A 21,015-nucleotide genomic window follows, 5' to 3' on the forward strand; every position below is an offset into this window, starting at 1 on the left:
CACTTAACTTCTACAGTATTTATTTTCTCTCTCAATAAATGCACTGTACTCCTCTTTTTGAGTGTCCTCTCTTCATCTTCGACAAGACGGCACACCGTCACACCATGAAGCTTAGTATGATATCTTGGACCTAGGTGAAGTTGGAGAAAGACTAGAGAAAGGTTTCTCAGCTGAAGCTTAGCGTTAGCATTCCTGGATGGAAAACAATGGGAGTGGTGGTACGCCTGTTAGCATGCTCGAGATAGCAAGCCTAAAATCCCTGCCCAGAGCACTTAGGCTGCAGGTACCCACTACTCACCTCTGGGCTGCTTGTTTACCTACCAACTACCCCCTTCCTCTCTCCCTTCCCCTCTTTCGCCATCTCTCTCTCTCTCTTCTTCTCCCTTTGGGGTCAGGTGCAGTAATGGTCACAGCTGAGAGCCAGACCCATACTTTCGTGCACACACACACAATCACACACTCACAGTTTCTATGTTTTATGTGGATTGCGCTACTCCTAGTTTCCATCTTACTTCTATAGGATTTGTAATCCATGCAGTGAATCCATGCAGCTTCATTCTCACACACATGCGCACACCGCACACACAAATTCACACACACACTCTTACTAGACACCTTCCCTTCCGCCTGGCCCCTCTATGTGTCTGCCTGTGGCCGTCACTTCCACCTCTCTTCAGTCGGTACTGTGTGTCGAGTGTGTGTGTGTAGTGGTTATATGGGGGGGAAGGTTGAGCTGTAGATGAGAGAGCAGAGGGTTCTTGTCGACTTGTCTCAACGGGGGCTAGCCGTATGTTAAATAAACACAAGTGTGTGTGTGTGTGTCGTGTGGTAATGAGCAGAAAAGAAAGGCGGAGACGAACGGGAGTCCTCAGAGGCCCCAGTCACAGTGCTTTGATCTGGGGTCTCTTCAATCCCACAACCCACAGAACTCTGTATTCACCCAACGCCTCATACTCTGTCCATCTGCAGCTTGTAGAGATATTTGACATTAAGGGCCATATGATGTCTATGTTAATGCATTGTTCTTGTTTGCATAGGCCTAGATGCATTAGATGAAGTGATCCTGTTTTTTTTAATCTAGTCTTTGATTTGCTTTGAGACCTTTTGGTACATAAATAGCTTGTTGCATTGTGACTGTTAATGTGTTGTAACACTGGAGGGTAAAGGTCACACCAGCTCTCAGACCTATCAATAGTAACATCCACCCCTGTTTGATGTCCTCAGAGCAGCTCTGACTGTCTGTCTTCATGTCTGTCTTCATGTCTGTCTTCATGTCTGTCTTTATGTCTGTCTTTATGTCTGTCTTTATGTCTGTCTTTATGTCTGTCTTTATGTCTGTCTTTATGTCTGTCTTTATGTCTGTCTTTATGTCTGTCTTTATGTCTGTCTTCATGTCTGTCTTCATGTCTGTCTTCATGTCTGTCTTCATGTCTGTCTTCATGTCTGTCTTCATGTCTGTCTTCATGTCTGTCTTCATGTCTGTCTTCATGTCTGTCTTCATGTCTGTGCTATTGATTTTGATTTATACCCGACCGACCACATCTGACTTCTCAGTTGGGTTTCTGCCTTGATGAGCAGATTCCGCTGTAGTGTACTACTCTAGTTCTTTAGTCCTCACAGAACGGCTTTCTTTCTCTCCCTCTCTTTTTTGCTCTTCTTTTGTTCTTCACACTCTCCTCCTCTCCTTTAACCGCCTCGTTCTTTCCATCTCCTTTTTTTGTTGCTCCTCTCTCGGTCTTTCACTCTCTACCTCTGTTTCTTTCTCTTTTAAACTCCTTCTCACACTCACTCTTTATCCCACCTCGCTATATTTCTTTATTTCTCTCCCTCTCTTTCACACATCCACATTCTCTCTTTCTCTGTCACTCTGTTCTGTAGTATAAGAAGGTAGGGGTTCAAGTGTACAGTAGGAGTGTTTGTGAAGGAGAGAGAACTGCTCAAGCGTGATAATGGAACGCATCAATTCGCTACGCCGTTCGGGTACGACCCCCTCCCAGACCTCTCCTCCTCCTTTTTCTCCCTCCTCTTCTCTCCCCCTCCCCCTTTCCTCCCCCTCCCCCCTTCCTCATCCCTTTCTTGTCTGTGGAGGAATGTCACTGTTTTGGCCCAGGCCCTCAAGGTGTCTATCGTCCCCCCTTCCCTCCAACCCCATCCCTTGCTCTCCCCCTCTCCTCCCTCTCACGCCCGGGGCTCTCCATTGATGCAGAAAGAAGCCCAGGCCTCAGTGTTGGCGTGCCGCAATCTGAAATTTTAATGCACTGCTTTACAGCACAGACACATACATACACACACACACACACACACACACACACAAACACACACACACGATCAGCGCGACGGCTGCTGGGTCATTCTCCCCCGAGCCTTCCATATTTACCGCTCGGATGAGCTCCACAGCCCGCCCGCCCAGGCGCAGACACGGGCGTAGACTGTCTGACTTATTCCTTCTCCACACACACACACACACACACACACACACACACACACTCTCCTGACTCACACGCTCACACCTGCTCACCTAGAGGAGCTAGCTTGCTTTTGTTTTCAAGTGTGCCCTGTCTGTGTATGAGAGAGAGAAACAAGCACTGCTGTGAGTCACGTGTGTGTGTGTGTGTGTGTGTGTGTGTGTGTGTGTGTGTGTGTGTGTGTGTGTGTGTGTGTGTGTGTGTGTGTGTGTGTGTGTGTGTACAGTGGATGCTCCTCCTAGCGGTGGGCTAGCATGACAGTATAGACAAAAGCACGTTTACCCTGCAAAACACAGCTGATACACGTGATCTACCTGATTTCTCCATAGTCAATGAATGTTTTAGCTATTTGTTTTATTTAACTGGGAAAGTCTGTTAACAACAAATTCTTATTTACAATGACGCCTACCAAAAGGCAAAAGGCCTCCTGCGGGGACGGGGGCTGGGATTAAAAATAAAATATTGAATAAAAATATAGGACGAAACACATCACGACAAGAGACACTACATAAAGAGAGACCTAAGACAACAACAGCACGGCAGCAACACATGACAACACAGCATGATAGCAGCACAACATGGTAGCAGCACAACATGGTAGCAGCACAAAACATGGTACAAATATTATTGGGCGTAGACAACAGCTAGCTTTCATCACTTATGATATTACAGTAATACAAGATCTTTCTTTTAAAAGTAGTTGTTTTTTGTAATAAGTATTTAGCCAGTATTGTGGAGCGGGACTCTACTAGTATTATAACTCTTTCTTTTGAGCACTGTTTGGGGAAGTGTTGAAAGCCTCATTTGAATTCAACACCTTTTCGACTCAATAAAGTGCTTTTGAGAACCCCATGAAGGCAAATGTTACAGTCCTATCGATTAAGAGGTAGGGAGGTGTGTGTGCGTATGTGCTTGCACACGTTTGTGTGCTTGTTCATGTATGTAAGGTAGCTAGTGTTGCCGACGGCTGAGGGCTGCAGGACCCCTGGCTCTCAGCACGCCACCGTGTATCGCTCCAGTGGAGTCCGTTTTAGAAAGAAACCAAACACCCAACTGTACTTTGATGTACCGTACTGACCATCGAACGCTTCCTTCTGTTCTGTGTCGAATTGTCTGGAATTGGCGACAGAGAGAAAAAATGTGCTGTCCGTGGAGCTAGGAGGAAAATGTGCTGTCCGTGGAGCTAGGAGGAAAATGTGCTGTCCTTGGAGCTAGGAGGAAAATGTGCTGTTCGTGGAACTAGGGGGAAAATGTGCTGTCCTTGGAGCTAGGAGGAAAATGTGCTGTCCGTGGAGCTAGGAGGAAAATGTGCTGTCCTTGGAGCTAGGAGGAAAATGTGCTGTTCGTGGAACTAGGGGGAAGGACAATGTGCTGTCCTTGGAGCTAGGAGGAAAATGTGCTGTCCGTGGAACTAGGGGGAAAATGTGCTGTCCTTGGAGCTAGGAGGAAAATGTGCTGTCCGTGGAGCTAGGAGGAAAATGTGCTGTCCTTGGAGCTAGGAGGAAAATGTGCTGTCCGTGGAACTAGGGGGAAAATGTGCTGTCCGTGGAGCTAGGAGGAAAATGTGCTGTCCGTGGAGCTAGGAGGAAAATGTGCTGTCCTTGGAGCTAGGAGGAAAATGTGCTGTCCTTGGAGCTAGGAGGAAAATGTGCTGTCCGTGGAACTAGGGGAAAAATGTGCTGTCCGTGGAGCTAGGAGGAAAATGTGCTGTCCGTGGAGCTAGGAGGAAAATGTGCTGTCCGTGGCGCTAGGAGGAAAATGTGCTGTCCTTGGAGCTAGGAGGAAAATGTGCTGTCCGTGGAACTAGGGGGAAAATGTGCTGTCCTTGGAGCTAGGAGGAAAATGTGCTGTCCGTGGAACTAGGGGGAAAATGTGCTGTCCTTGGAGCTAGGGGGAAAATGTGCTGTCTGTGGAGCTAGGGGGAAAATGTGCTGTCCGGGGAGCTAGGGGGGAAATGTGCTGTCCGTGGAGCTAGAGGGAAAATGTGCTGTCCGTGGAGCTAGGGGGAAAATGTGCTGTCCGTGGAGCTTGGAGGAAAATGTGCTGTCCGTGGAACTAGGGGGAAAATGTGCTGTCCGTGGAGCTAGGAGGAAAATGTGCTGTCCGTGGAACTAGGGGGAAAATGTGCTGTCCTTGGAGCTAGGGGGAAAATGTGCTGTCTGTGGAGCTAGGGGGAAAATGTGCTGTCCGGGGAGCTAGGGGGGAAATGTGCTGTCCGTGGAGCTAGAGGGAAAATGTGCTGTCCGTGGAGCTAGGGGGAAAATGTGCTGTCCGTGGAGCTGGGAGGAAAATGTGCTGTCCGTGGAACTAGGGGGAAAATGTGCTGTCCGTGGAGCTAGGAGGAAAATGTGCTGTCCTTGGAGCTAGGGGGAAAATGTGCTGTCCGTGGAGCTAGGGGGAAAATGTACTGTCCGTGGAGCTAGGGGGAAAATGTGCTGTCCGTGGAACTAGGGGGAAAATGTGCTGTCCGTGGAGCTAGGAGGAAAATGTGCTGTCCTTGGAGCTAGGGGGAAAATGTGCTGTCCGGGGAGCTAGAGGGAAAATGTGCTGTCTGGGGAGCTAGGGGACAATGTGCTGTCCGTGGAACTAGGGGGAAAATGTGCTGTCCTTGGAGCTAGGAGGAAAATGTGCTGTCCGTGGAGCTAGGAGGAAAATGTGCTGTCCTTGGAGCTAGGAGGAAAATGTGCTGTCCGTGGAACTAGGGGGAAAATGTGCTGTCCGTGGAGCTAGGAGGAAAATGTGCTGTCCGGGGAGCTAGGGGGGAAATGTGCTGTCCGTGGAGCTAGAGGGAAAATGTGCTGTCCGTGGAGCTAGGGGGAAAATGTGCTGTCCGTGGAGCTGGGAGGAAAATGTGCTGTCCGTGGAACTAGGGGGAAAATGTGCTGTCCGTGGAGCTAGGAGGAAAATGTGCTGTCCGTGGAACTAGGGGGAAAATGTGCTGTCCTTGGAGCAAGGGGGAAAATGTGCTGTCTGTGGAGCTAGGGGGAAAATGTGCTGTCCGGGGAGCTAGGGGGGAAATGTGCTGTCCGTGGAGCTAGAGGGAAAATGTGCTGTCCGTGGAGCTAGGGGGAAAATGTGCTGTCCGTGGAGCTGGGAGGAAAATGTGCTGTCCGTGGACCTAGGGGGAAAATGTGCTGTCCGTGGAGCTAGGAGGAAAATGTGCTGTCCTTGGAGCTAGGGGGAAAATGTGCTGTCCGTGGAGCTAGGGGGAAAATGTACTGTCCGTGGAGCTAGGGGGAAAATGTGCTGTCCGTGGAACTAGGGGGAAAATGTGCTGTCCGTGGAGCTAGGAGGAAAATGTGCTGTCCTTGGAGCTAGGGGGAAAATGTGCTGTCCGGGGAGCTAGAGGGAAAATGTGCTGTCTGGGGAGCTAGGGGGACAATGTGCTGTCCGTGGAACTAGGGGGAAAATGTGCTGTCCTTGGAGCTAGGAGGAAAATGTGCTGTCCGTGGAGCTAGGAGGAAAATGTGCTGTCCTTGGAGCTAGGAGGAAAATGTGCTGTCCGTGGAACTAGGGGGAAAATGTGCTGTCCGTGGAGCTAGGAGGAAAATGTGCTGTCCGTGGAGCTAGGAGGAAAATGTGCTGTCCTTGGAGCTAGGAGGAAAATGTGCTGTCCTTGGAGCTAGGAGGAAAATGTGCTGTCCGTGGAACTAGGGGAAAAATGTGCTGTCCGTGGAGCTAGGAGGAAAATGTGCTGTCCGTGGAGCTAGGAGGAAAATGTGCTGTCCGTGGAGCTAGGAGGAAAATGTGCTGTCCTTGGAGCTAGGAGGAAAATGTGCTGTCCGTGGAACTAGGGGGAAAATGTGCTGTCCTTGGAGCTAGGAGGAAAATGTGCTGTCCGTGGAACTAGAGGGAAAATGTGCTGTCCTTGGAGCTAGGGGGAAAATGTGCTGTCTGTGGAGCTAGGGGGAAAATGTGCTGTCCGGGGAGCTAGGGGGGAAATGTGCTGTCCGTGGAGCTAGAGGGAAAATGTGCTGTCCGTGGAGCTAGGGGGAAAATGTGCTGTCCGTGGAGCTGGGAGGAAAATGTGCTGTCCGTGGAACTAGGGGGAAAATGTGCTGTCCGTGGAGCTAGGAGGAAAATGTGCTGTCCTTGGAGCTAGGGGGAAAATGTGCTGTCCGTGGAGCTAGGGGGAAAATGTACTGTCCGTGGAACTAGGGGGAAAATGTGCTGTCCGTGGAACTAGGGGGAAAATGTGCTGTCCGTGGAGCTAGGAGGAAAATGTGCTGTCCTTGGAGCTAGGGGGAAAATGTGCTGTCCGGGGAGCTAGAGGGAAAATGTGCTGTCTGGGGAGCTAGGGGGACAATGTGCTGTCCGGGGAGCTAGGATGAAAATGTGCTGTCCGTGGAGCTGGGAGGAAAATGTGCTGTCCGGGGAACTAGGGGGAAAATGTGCTGTCCGTGGAGCTAGAGGGAAAGTGTGCTGTCCGGGGAGCTAGGGGGAAAATGTGCTGTCCGTGGAGCTAGGGGGAAAATGTGCTGTCCGTGGAGCTAGGAGGAAAATGTGCTGTCCGGGGAGCTAGGGGGAAAATGTGCTGTCCGTGGAGCTAGGGGGAAAATGTGCTTGTGCTGTCCGTGGAGCTGAGAGGAAAATGTGCTGTCCGTGGAGCTAGTGGGAAAATGTGCTGTTGGTGGAGCTAGGGGGAAAATGTGCTGTCCGTGGAGCTGAGAGGAAAATGTGCTGTCCGTGGACCTGAGAGGAAAATGTGCGGTCCGTGGAGCTGAGAGGAAAATGTGCTGTCCGTGGAGCTGGGAGGAAAATGTGCTGTCCGTGGAGCTGGGAGGAAAATGTGCTGTCCGTGGAACTGGGAGGAAAATGTACTGTCCGTGGAGCTGGGAGGAAAATGTGCGGTCCGTGGAGCTGGGAGGAAAATGTGCTGTCCGTGGAGCTGGGAGGAAAATGTGCTGTCCTTGGAGCTGGGAGGAAAATGTGCTGTCCGTGGAGCTGGGAGGAAAATGTGCTGTCCTTGGAGCTGGGAGGAAAATGTGCTGTCCATGGAGCTGGGAGGAAAATGTGCGGTCCGTGGAGCTGGGAGGAAAATGTGCTGTCCGTGGAGCTGGGAGGAAAATGTGCTGTCCGTGGAGCTGGGAGGAAATGTTGCGGTGTGACCGCTAATTTCATGCAATTCTACGCATTTTGCCATGGCTCTTTCTGTGTTCTTAAGCTCGAACATTAGAAGAAAACCAATGGTTATGTACCCGCATGCCCCTTCAGTAATCCAGCCATGCCAAAAATATTCCTAAATGCAATGTTTTGTCTAGCTTTTATTTGGGTGATTTCTTGTTCTCAAATATGATATTATAATAAAGATATATAGTTCAATTATCTTTTCTACATACTCTGTGTCTGAGTTTAGTCATTCACGTTTTAAACGGGAAGCATTTTTCTATCCCGAAAATGTATTTTCAAAAAAATTATGGCGGCAACAATTCAATGAATACAGGGGAAACACTTTGAATTTGTGTGTGTGCGGATGTGTGTACAGTACATGCGTGTTTGCTGTTTGTGTGTGTGCAGGTGGATGTACAAGATGTGTGTGCTTGCGTGACTATATATATGTGTGTGTGTGTGTGTGTTTCATGCATCCTCAGCCCCATTCTGTAAGAGGTAGAATAAGTAGAGAGAGCAAGGTGGAGCGTGATGGAGAGGGAGAAAGAGACGGTGAGAGAAAAAGTAGGCCAGTGAGTAGAATAGCTAGTGACTGCAGTGTCAGGCCCACTGTACAGGGGAGAGGCTGACTGAACACCTGGGGAAGTGTGTGGTGTGGGCTGTGAAGACACACTCAGCTGCCCAGGTGGCTCCAGCTGTCAGGGCACTTTTCCTCTGCTTGCTGAGCAAAGGGGGTTGGGTGATATAACCTGTGCCTCAGTCTAGGCACTACTTTTTCATGCTCAATTGGCTCCTTTAGATAGAATTAGTTACGGTAAAAACTTCACCCATAGTACATCATGTTCCTGTAAAATACTGTGTTTGAACTGAGAATGAATCCGTCATCCAGTGGGTTTTGACGTACCTGGCTCCTCACCCAAGACACACACACACACACAGTCACCCCCACTCTCACACACCCTATGTGACCTCATTGCAAGTGCTGTGTGTGTGGTTAAGAAAACCGCAGTCTCTTGCTTCTCCTCAGCTCAGATTGGATGGGAGAGGTCTTAGATCATGGCGAGCTGGGCTCTTTGAGCGCGCCCATCTGTGTTTTTGTGTCCTATTGATTGAAAAGTCTCCGCACATAGCAGCTCTGGCGCTTTGACAGAGGGCCATACTCTCTCTATCTCACACACATACGTACAAATACATTTAAACTCAGCTTTTCACAATTCCTGACATTTAATCCTAGTAAAAATTACCTGTCTTACGTCAGTGAGGATCACCACTTTTATTTTAAGAATGTGAAATGTCAGAATAATAGTAGAGAGAATTATATATTTAATATTTTGTTTCTTTCATCACATTTCCAGTGGGTCAGAAGTTTACATACACTCAATTAGTATTTGGTAGCATTGCCTTTAAATTGTTTAACTTGGGTAAAACGTTTCGGGTAGCCTTCCACAAGCTTCCCACAGTAAGTTGGGTGAATTTTGGCCCATTCCTCCTGACAGAGCTGGTGTAACTGAGTCAGGTTTGTAGGCCTCCTTGCTCGCACACGCTTTTTCACTTCTGCCCACAAATTTTCTATAGGATTGAGGTCAGGGCTTTGTGATGGCCTCTCCAATACCTTGACTTTGTTGTCCTTAAGCCATTTTTACACAACTTTGGAAGTATGTTATTGTCCATCTGGAAGACCCATTTGCGACCAAGCTTTAACTACCTGACTGATGTCTTGAGATGTTGCTTCAATATATCCACATAATTTTCCAGCCTCATGATGCCATCTATTTTGTGAAGTGCACCAGTCCCTCCGACAGTAAAGCACCCCCACAACATGATTCTGCTTCACGGTTGGATGGCGTTTTTTGGCTTGCAAGCCTCCCCCTTTTTCCTCCAAACATAAAGATGGTCATTATGGCCAAAGAGTTCTATTATTGTTTCATCAGACCAAAGGACATTTCTCCAAAAAGTACGATCGTTGTCCCCATGTGCAGTTGCAAACCGTAGTCGGTGACTTTTTTTATGGCGGTTTTGGAGCAGTGGCTTCTTCCTTGCTGAGCGGCCTTTCAGGTTATGTCGATATTGGACTCGTTTTATTGTGGATATAAATACTTTTGTACCTGTTTCCTCCAGTATCTTCACATGGTCTTTTGCTGTTGTTCTGGGATTGATTTGCACTTTTCGCACCAAAGTACGATCATCTCTAGGAGACAGAACCCGTCTCCTTCCTGAGCGGTATGACGGCTGAGTGCTCCCATGGTGTTTATACTTGCGTACTATTGTTTGTACAGATGGACGTGGTACCTTCAGGCGTTTGGAAATTGCTCCCAAGGATGAACCAGACTTGTGGAGGCCTTGGCTGATTTCTTTCGATTTTCCCATGATGTCAAGCAAAGAGGCACTGAGTTTGACGGTGGTCCTTGAAATACAGTGGGGCAAAAAAGTATTTAGTCAGCCACCAATTGTGCAAGTTCTCCCACTTAAAAAGATGAGAGAGGCCTGTAATTTTCATCATAGGTACACTTCAACTATGACAGACAGAATGAGAAAATAAATCCAGAAAATCACATTGTAGGATTTTTAATGAATTTATTTGCAGAGTGGTTGAAAAGAGTTTTAATGACTCAAACCTAAGTGTATGTAAACTTCCGACTTCAACTGTACATACAGTGCCTTCACATTTTGTTGTGTTAAAGCCTACATTTAAAATGGATTACATTGAGGGTTTTTTGTCACTGGCCAACACACAATAACCCATAATGTCAAAGTGGAATTATGTTTGACAAGTGAAGTTTTCCGATGCATCGCAAAATAGGGCACCTATTGGTAGGATAGGTAAAAAAATAATAATAATTAAAAGCAGACATTGAATATCCCTTTGACCATGGTGCTTATTAATTACACATTGGATGGTGTTCAATACACCCAGTCACTACAAAGATACAGTCGTCCTTCCTAACTCATTTGCCAGAGAATGATTTCAACAGGAGTCCAATGGTGAAAACTGATAGGCGAAAACTGAGGATGGATCAACAACATTAGTTATTCAACATTACTTAATTGACAGAGTGAAAAGAAGGAACCTGTACAGAATCAAATATTCTAAAACACTAATCCTTTTTCCAACAAGGCACTAAAATAATACTAAATTAAATAAATTCAGTTTTTGTCCTGAATTCAACGCATTATGTTTGGGTAAATCTAACACGATATATTACCGAGTACCACTCTCCATATTTTCAAGCATAGTGGTGGCTGCATCATGTTATGGGTATGCTTGTAATCGTTAAGGACTGGCAAATTTTAAATAAGAAACGAAATGGCGCTAAGCACAGGAAAAATCCTAGAGGGTAACCTGGTTCAGTCTGCTTTCCACCAGACACTGGGAAATTAATTCAAATCAAATGTATTCATAAAGCCCTTCTTACATCGGCTGATATCTCAGTGCTGTACAGAAACCCCGTAGATGGAAAAAAGCTGTCCTTGAAACAGTCTTGATATGTTCGTCAAAAGAGAAATAAGGGGTCCAGAGTAACGCCGTGGTCCTTCACAGTTTTATTTGAGGCGACTGACTGTACAACCATCAATATTAATTGTCAGATTCAACAGAAGATCTCTTTGTTTCTTGGGATCTCTGTTTTGTCCGAATTTAAAAGTAGAACATTTGCAGCCGTCCACTTCCTTATGTCTGAAACACAGGCTTCCAGCGAGGGCAATTTTGGGGCTTCACCATGTTTCATCGAAATGTACAGCTGTGTGTCATCTGCATAGCAGTGAAAGTTAACATTATGTTTCTGAATAACATCACCAAGAGGTAAATGATATAGTGAAAACTATAGTGGTCCTAAAATGGAACCTTGAGGAACATGGCCACGACTGCGTGGCCACGCACGCCTCCAACTCAATCATCAAGTTGCGGACGACACAACAGTGGTAGGCTTGATTACCAACAACGACGAGACGGCCTACAGGGAGGAGGTGAGGGCCCTCGGAGTGTGGTGTCAGGAAAATAACCTCACACTCAACGTCAACAAAACTAAGGAGATGATTGTGGACTTCAGGAAACAGCAGAGGGAACACCCCCCTATCCACATCGATGGAACAGTAGTGGAGAGGGTAGTAAGTTTTAAGTTCCTCGGCGTACACATCACAGACAAACTGAATTGGTCCACCCACACAGAGAGCATCGTGAAGAAGGCGCAGCAGTGCCTCTTCAACCTCAGGAGGCTGAAGAAATTTGGCTTGTTACCAAAAGCACTCACAAACTTCTACAGATGCACAATCGAGAGCATCCTGTCGGGCTGTATCACCGCCTGGTACGGCAACTGCTCCGCCCACAACCGTAAGGCTCTCCAGAGGGTAGTGAGGTCTGCACAACGCATCACCGGGGGCAAACTACCTGCCCTCCAGGACACCTACACCACCCGATGTCACAGGAAGGCCATAAAGATCATCAAGGACAACAACCACCCGAGCCACTGCCTGTTCACCCCGCTATCATCCAGAAGGCGAGGTCAGTACAGGTGCATCAAAGCTGGGACCGAGAGACTGAAAAACAGCTTCTATCTCAAGGCCATCAGACTGTTAAACAGCCACCACTAACATTGAGTGGCTGCTGCCAACACACTGACTCAACTCCAGCCACTTTAATAATGGGAATTGATGGGAAATGATGTAAAATATATCACTAGCCACTTTAAACAATGCTACCTAATATAATGTTTACATACCCTACATTATTCATCTCATATGTATATGTATATACTGTACTCTATCATCTACTGCATCTTTATGTAATACATGTATCACTAGCCACTTTAACTATTCCACTTTGTTTACATACTCATCTCATATGTATATACTGCACTCAATACCATCTACTGTATCTTGCCTATGCCGCTCTGTACCATCACTCATTCATATATATTTTTGTACATATTCTTTATCCCCTTACACTTGTGTCTATAAGGTAGTAGTTTTGGAATTGTTAGCTAGATTACTTGTTGGTTATTACTGCATTGTTGGAACTAGAAGCACAAGCATTTCGCTACACTCGCATTAACATCTGCTAACCATGTGTATGTGACAAATAAAATTTGATTTGATTTGATATAGTGAAAACTATAGTGGTCCTAAAATGGAACCTTGAGGAACATCGTAATTTACAGTTGATTTGTCAGAGGACAAACTGATATCTTTCCGACAGATACGATCTAAACCAGGCCAGAAGTTGTCCTTGTAGACCCATTTGGGTTTCCAATCTCTCCAAAAGAATGTGGTGATCGACGGTATCAAAAGCAGCAGTAAGGTCTAGGAGCATGAGGACGGATACAGAGCCTCGGTCTGATGCCATTAAAATGTAATTTACCACCTTCACAAGTGCAGTCTCAGTGCTATGATGGGGTCTAAAACCAGACTGAAGCATTTCGTGTACATTGTTTGTCTTCAGGAAGGCAGTGAGTTTCTGCCCAACAGCTTTTTCTAAAATGTTTGAGAGGAATGGGATATTCGATATAGGCCGATTTGAGTTTTTTATATTTTCTGGGTCAAGGTTTGGCTTTTTCAAGAGAGGCTTTATTACTGCCACTTTTAGTGAGTTTGGTACACATCCGGTGAAAAGAGAGCCGTTTATTATGTTCAACATAGGAGTGCCATGCACACAATTCACCTTTCAACAGGACAATAACCTAAACAACTAGGCCAAATCTACACAGGAGTTGCTTACAAAGAAGACCGTGAATGTTCCTGAGTGGCCGAGTTATAGTTTTGACTTAAATCTACTTGAAAAGCTATGGTAAGACCTGAAAATGGTTGTCTAGCAATTATCAACCAATTTGACAGAGCTTGGAAGAATTTCGAAAAGAATAATGGGCAACTGTTGCACAATCTACAGTAGGTGTGAAAAGCTCTTAGAGACTTACCAAAGAACGACTCACAGCTGTAATTGCTGCCAAAAGTGTTTCTACAAAGTATTGACTCAGGGGTGTAAATACTTATGTAAATGAGATATTTCAGTATTTCATTTTCATTACATTTACTAAAATGTTTTTAAAAATAATTTAGAAAACCCACATGTTTTCACTTTATCATTATGGGGTTTTGTGTGTAGATGAGTGAGCATTTGATCCACTTTGAATTGTCTAGCACAACAAAATGTGAGGGTATGAATACTTTTTGAGGACACAGTATATGCAGACTCACACACACACTTGAGCTGTTCCATAGAGGGCTTATAGTACTCTCTATCACACTCCCCCCCCCCCCTCTTTCTGTATGTGTCTCACACACACACACACACACACACACACACACACACACACACTCACTCTCAAGCTGTTCTATGGAGAGCCCATTCTCTCCCACACCCACTCCTGCCCAGTCTCCATCTTTAGCGGAGCAGACAGACGGGGTGCGTGCGTGTGTGTGTGTGTGTGTGTCCACAGAGCCCAGAGCTAGTTGAGCTGGTACAGGCAGGGCCTCAGTCTCGCCAGAGCTGTGCACATTAATAACATCAGCCTAGCACCATGACAGGCCCACAGAGAGAGAGGAGGGAGGAGTGGAGCGTAGGGGAGGGGGGAGTGAGAGGCGAGAGAGAGGGAGGGGAGGTGAGACAGTTAGAGAACAACAGAAGAGGATAGATGAGAGGAGGAGAGAAGGAAGAGGAAGAAGGAGATGATAGGAGGAAAGAGATGGAGGTGGTATATTAGAATGTATCTGTTCGGAGAAGAGGGGGCTGTGTGTACAGTATGTGTATGTACACGAGTGATGGGAGGAAAAATCGATACAGTTACATATCGGGATATTATTTTTGATGATATATTGTATCGTTTTGACATTGCAATATTATTTTTGCGATAGTTGGCTGTACCGGCAGCAAAATTCTATTTTTCCTTCATCACTTGTTCTCCATCTTCTTTTTAGATAGGGCGCTGGTTTTGTTTTCAGCACTTTTCTTTCCATTACTGATCAAAACTTGTATTCTCATGGCTCGCTCTCTTGTCCCTCTGCAGCAGACATATGGCTAATCGCTATAAAATCACAATACCGAATCACAATACATATAAAATCATGAGATTCGCAATACATATCGTATCGGCACCTAAGTATCATGATAATATTGTACCTTGAGGCCCCTCGCAATTCCCAGCCCTGTCCATGTAATTTGTGAGTGTCTGTTTCTGCGTATCTGGGGATTTATGGGAGTTGAGCTCAGGATGCATGTCGACAGGCGCTCCAATGAGAAGCCACAAACCCTGATAGCAGTCAGCCCCATTTCCTCAACCGATAAACGTCAGGTTTGTTCACGCCTATCCCCCCAACCCGTCACACGCGGGTTGTGTGTGTGTCCCATCCAGACACCCGCGCAGTGCTGTGACATGGTCTCGGGCGCGCTTGGCAGTTGCCTTTGACGACGGTGGTCGTTTCTGCTCGGCCGGAGCCCCTTCGCTCCCTGGCGCCCTGATGTGTTGTGATTTGGCATCGTGCTAGGGATGGGCCTTTTCTCTCTCGCTCAATTCTGTCTCTCCTATCTCTGCTTTGCTTACTCTGTCTCTCGGTCTCGCTCTCTCGCTCTCCTCTCTTTCTTACTGCTTACTGCTCTCTGTCTGTCTCTCACTCGCTTTATGATATGCCACAGCCCATGTCCCTGCACTCATCACCATCACACCCAGAATGGCTTGCTGTCAGATGAGATATCCTCCTCTCCTTCTGCTTCTGCAGAACAGGGACTGGCTAATGAACACCACACACACTTTTCCTCTAAGTTATTACATTAGGACTGGCGAGCCATCCCAAAAGAGCCTATTTATAGTGTTCTACAATGCTACGAAGGACGGCACAGGCGGACCTTGACAATATTGTTGTAAACCCCCACGGTGACACTGTAAGCAGAGCACCGGGGCTGGGGCAGTATAAACACAGCACTGGATTGATAGAGAGATTCAGCAGCAGAGCATGACAGGCCTGGCAGCAGAACACATTCTGTGGTGTGTGTTTGGTTTTACTATCCTTGTGGGGACCAGAAGTCTTCACAAGGTTAGTAAAACAAGGAACATTCGGACAGGATGGGACATTTTGCCGGTCCCCACAAAGAAAAAAGGCTATTTTGGGTTTAGTGGTTAGGTTTAGGGTTAGGGTTACAATTTGGGTTAAGGTTAGGTTTAGGGGTTAGGGATAATAGGATTTTGAATGTGAATCACTTGTTTGGTCCCCACAAGGATAGTAAAACGTGTGTGTGTGTGTGTGTGTGTGTGTGTGTGTGTGTGTGTGTGTGTGTGTGTGTGTGTGTGTGTGTGTGTGTGTGTGTGTGTGTGTGTGTGTGTGCGCGCGGTAGCGCAGTAGCGCTAGCCGGACAGAACTGGAGCGTTTCACTCCAGATGTTAGCGAGAGCGCTATTTTGGGCGAGCACATCAACGGGGCAACAATACTTTATCAGCACTATGCTATTTCTTCCCTCTGAAGACATGTTAACGTCTTGTTGTCTATGTCGGGAAGAATGGGGTCATATGGAGCGTTTGTATGTATGATATATCCTGTCCCATTCATGTCGCTGGACTTTGTAAGCTGGCACATAGGAAAATAATGGTTCAGGGTGTTTTGACCAAAATGTTGCTTTACTAAATGTCACTTCCTGCATTGGTTGTGCTAGCTGTGTGGATGAGTGTTTAGGCTCCAGCAGTATCATTGTCTCCTGGGTCTGTGTGGTTGTTGTGGGTGGAAACTGTATTAAAAGCAGAGAACAATATTGTGACGAGCAGCCCGGCCACAGCAGTGTGAAGAATGGCCGCGTTATCATGGCCTTCTATTCTCCTCCTCTCCTCCTACACACACACACACACACACACACACACACACACACACACACACACTACACATTACACACACAGAGCGAGAAGAACCAAGCCCCGGGGGCCATTTTGCCTCTCCAGTCGCAGAAAGGTTAAGCAACTCCACCAGAAGAGAGAGAGAGGAGTGAGTGAGTGAGTGAGTGAGTGAGCGAAGAAAAAAAGAGAAGGGAGGAAAGCAAACATCTCCAAGCTGACATAGACTGTGCTGAAAGAGAGAGGGAGGAAAATGAAAATCTAATGGGCTAAATCTGTGAAATGTCGTGCTGGCCCAGGGGGATTGGGCTGGGAGAAAGGGGGCACAGGATATGAAGGGAAGAGATGGAGGGGGAGAGGGATAGTGGTGAAGAGGAAAGGATTACCAGAGACTCGTCCGGCCACAGAGCCTGACCGGAGGGGTTAACAGCTCATTTCTGACAGGCGTTGGCGATGGAAAGGTCAGAGGGGCAGAGAAGAGAGGGCCCCGGCTCCTAGTTCAGTCCAGAAAACACACACATACCTCCAGCACCGCTACAGGCGTCATCTGCACAACTTTGGTTCACTCTAGTTTAAGTCAGCTGAGGTGGTGACATTTTAATGTCAGCTATCCGGGTTCAAAATGCATCCAGGGTGAGCTCAACGGATTAAACCATATTCAGCACATTTGCATAGTTATGATTAAGCTTTTTGAACGAGTTGTAGAGTAATTGTGGAGCCCCCAACACCTTGACCTCCCAAAGTCGCTGGGATTCTTGTTCATAACTTCATGACATTTGAGTTCCATATTCAACACTTGAGAGCTGTGAATTTAAACTTGAATCCAAACCCCTGAACTTGAACCTGTGGCCATTAGCTAATGTATTTTGAAGAGAGAAAGCTACCACTCTCTACTACTCAACCCTCCCGTCTGGGAGCCCCACCAGACGCCAAGACAGGAAACCCTTCAGGAAAGGGGATATTGGAGGTTTTCAGGTGTGTCCCGCTGCTCACACTCCGTCCTTAAGGACTTCATTAATCAGTGTGTTTTCACAGCAGATCCCATCTTAAGGCGCAGAGGGCCTTGAACCTGACCTTGGAGTGGATTCAAGAGGCCCAGGCCTCACCGGTCCTCTGTAGTTTGGGGTCAGGGCCCATATCGTGTGAATACGGTTCACTGTGGCTCACTGTACACAGGGAAGGGAGATGTTTGTTCTCTCTCTCACTGTGGTCTTACTAAGGTTTTACCGCGATCAGGTAGTGGACTACTGTGTGGGGATGTTGTGGGTTCCCAGACCTCGGCACGGTTGCAGCCAAGGCAAGTTTCGTACAAGGTGCTGCCTGTCTGCTCTACATCCCTGAGTCTCAGCCTTAGATTTTATCAGGGATTCCTGATTATCAGGGATTCCTGATTATACGACATACTCATTTGCGTTCTTCGGTTAGGGAGGGATTGTGCATCGGTGCCATGACCACAGATCACACGCTGGTAATGCATATAATTTTTCCCTCTAAACCTAATCACTGATCCTCCACTCTGCGTTACAGCAGCATTTCCTTTCCCTAATTCTCAAATCCAGGCAAATCCAAAGGTATTTAATAATACTTTGCATCTGTACCTTGATTGAACTATCAAATTCCAGAGCTATTTGGGTTGCATTAGTATCAAGAGCAGCACACACTGTTTATACCTGGCTATCTAGTTAATATCACAATACCGACTGGTTGGGAAAGCTTTTCCCTTATATTTCTCTCCAGCAGCTTTTCCAATTGGATTGTGTTGTCCAAATGCAGAATGCTTTGAACAGTGGAGGAGAGGTAAATGTTATATGATGTGAACTGCAGCCAGGGGGTTGTGTTGGCCCGTTTGTGTCGTTTCCATCCACAACACTATTTGTTTATTGCCCTATCTCAATCAGCAGTATCGGTATGGCATTGCAATGTTTTATAGAAGCAGTTGATCTCCAGTGTATTATTAATAACAATGCATCTCAATGATAATCCCCGCTCATTACAAATATGCCGTGCACTTAAAATGTGACGCGAAACCCAATTTACATCATTAAAAGCATTTAAACGTTATTATCTGTAATTAGATGTTGCCATTCAATTAAGCATGGCAACATTTGGCTCCACTCGGCGTGCGAGCGGTGCCACAGCCTGAGCCTGCCTAAATGTAGGGGGCCCACTGAGAGGAGACTGTTATCTGGAGCCCTGAGCCTGCCTAAATGTAGGGGGCTCACTGAGAGGAGACTGTTATCTGGAGCCCTGAGCCTGCCTAAATGTAGGGGGCCCACTGAGAGGAGACTGTTATCTGGAGCCCTGAGCCTGCCTAAATGTAGGGGGCCCACTGAGAGGAGACTGTTATCTGGAGCCCTGAGCCTGCCTAACTGTAGGGGGCCCACTGAGAGGAGACTGTTATCTGGAGCCCTGAGCCTGCCTAAATGTAGGGGGCCCACTGAGAGGAGACTGTTATCTGGAGCCCTGAGCCTGCCTAAATGTAGGGGGCCCACTGAGAGGAGACTGTTATCTGGAGCCCTGAGCCTTCCTAAATGTAGGGGGCCCACTGAGAGGAGACTGTTATCTGTAGCCCTGAGCCTGCCTTAATGTAGGGGGCCCACTGAGAGGAGACTGTTATCTGGAGCCCTGAGCCTGCCTAAATGTAGGGGGCCCACTGAGAGGAGACTGTTATCTGGAGCCCTGAGCCTGCCTAAATGTCGGGGGCCCACTGAGAGGAGACTGTTATCTGGAGCCCTGAGCCTGCCTAAATGTAGGGGGCCCACTGAGAGGAGACTGTTATCTGGAGCCCTGAGCCTGCCTAAATGTAGGGGGCCCACTGAGAGGAGACTGTTATCTGGAGCCCTGAGCCTGCCTAAATGTAGGGGGCCCACTGAGAGGAGACTGTTATCTGGAGCCCTGCAATTCTGACTGGCTTCGGGTCATTTAAAAAAAACAAGGGTAGAAGTACCACCGTCGTCCCAACAAACACTCTCACACACTTGCAATTGGCTGACACGCCATAGTGTTTCTATTTGCTGGAGTGAATTTAACACCTGTTCCCCTATTGCCGAAAAGTGAATATCAATGTCAAATTCAAACGTGCACATTCAGTTCGGACTCTAGTAAATCCTATTGAGTCACTATGAACACTAGTCCAGTGGCTGGCGGAGGAGCATAAAGTGGGGGATAATACTAACCCTCGGAGCGTCCCTTTAACCCTGGGGTTAAGCATGGAGAGATGTGAATAAACACCTAAGCCGAAAGCCATTTGTGAGCTTGAGCCCGGCGCTAAACATAATGGAAAAATATGATATGAGATCAGTGTGTATTAAGACGATATTAGTGTAATCCCTCTGTTTTACGTCAGGGCCTGTCCGCATGGCTCAGGAAGGGACCCAGTGGCAGGGTGGGAGACTGCAGGATTAGGGTGTAATTGAGAGGGGCTTAATGGGACAGGCCAGGGGGAAAGGCAACAAGCAGCAAGCCAACTCTGGAGGACGGTGCGCGCTCTCCCATATACACACACACACACACAGTAGGAACATATTGCACAGTAAGAATCCAGTCATGGATGTAAATATACATTGTATACATGTATACACAATTGTGTGGAAATGCACCTACAGAACGTTACAGGGCATGCAAACACTCAGTCCCACTCGTGATCACTTCTCTTGTTGCTTGTGTGCTAAGCCTATTGTTTGCCTCCTTGTTGATTGCGTGCCTCTTCTTCCTGCAGGGCCAATGAGATTGAGGTGGTGATGTCAGACCTGGAGAGAGCCAATCAGGTGAGTTCCTGGCTGTTTTTAACACCTCTTCACAACCATCCTATCAAAGGATTCAAACAGACATACTACTCTTACACCCTTTGGCCTTAGTTTCAATGTATCTGAATAAGCGGCTTGATACAGGAGTTGCTCTGTTTCAAATGCATTCCAAATGTTGTTCCACAAAGTATGTAACATACTGAAGTGTGAGATAAATATCATATGAGAAAGGAAATATAGCTAAGTGAAACTAGCCTCTTGAATAACAATGAAGGCACACAAAGACTGCACTATTAGAGGCTCTGCAGTGTGACTAATCTGGCGTTGCCTCTATCTTTGGCCTCCTTTAATGTATTTCTCCATGTTTTTCGCCCAGACACATCGCGGTGGTGATTAGCCATTATTTACACTGAGACGACCCTTTGATATCAGCCAAGAAGTCAAGGCAAGATAATGTGCGGCAGTGTAATTACTCTATATGGGCTTTGGGTCTGCAGTTGAAAACTATCGCCGTAGCCATTACCATGTGATCTTGTTTATATCAGATTAGTTAGAATGTGAACGCGTTCCGTTTGTGTGTGTCATCCAAGCAGGTTGGCATGGAGTTAATGTTGACTGCTGGAGACCAGGGACTGATTCACTAGACTGCAATTATTTCCTTAACTATAGACTTATGAAGAAAGTTAAGCAAAGTTGCTATTCCTCAAAAAGGTTATTGGAAATGTTCTTGCATTATTTCTTATGTTTCCAATTAAGTACAAAGTTCAGAAGAAATTAGATTCTTGAAAATGAAGTTAATGGATTTCTTCTTGGAAATGTTCTTAATTCCAAGATGGCTAAACCCTCATCTTAAACTCAGGGCAATGAGAGACTAAAATAATAAAAGCAATT

General features: G+C 46.7%; 1 protein-coding gene across 4 annotated transcripts in view; it reads left to right on the plus strand.

Annotated features, from left to right (window-relative positions):
- LOC139423154 (homeobox protein cut-like 1) overlaps positions 1-21,015 on the plus strand; it is a 247,218-nt gene that overhangs the window by 182,406 nt on the left and 43,797 nt on the right. For all 4 annotated transcript variants that reach the window (XM_071174851.1, XM_071174853.1, XM_071174854.1 and 1 more), the window contains exon 9: positions 20,097-20,145. In XM_071174851.1, coding sequence (XP_071030952.1) covers positions 20,097-20,145 — 49 coding nt within the window. The remainder of the gene's footprint in view (positions 1-20,096; positions 20,146-21,015) is intronic.

The sequence above is a fragment of the Oncorhynchus clarkii genome, chromosome 12, assembly GCF_045791955.1.
Source record: "Oncorhynchus clarkii lewisi isolate Uvic-CL-2024 chromosome 12, UVic_Ocla_1.0, whole genome shotgun sequence".
Taxonomy (NCBI): Eukaryota; Metazoa; Chordata; class Actinopteri; order Salmoniformes; family Salmonidae; genus Oncorhynchus; species Oncorhynchus clarkii.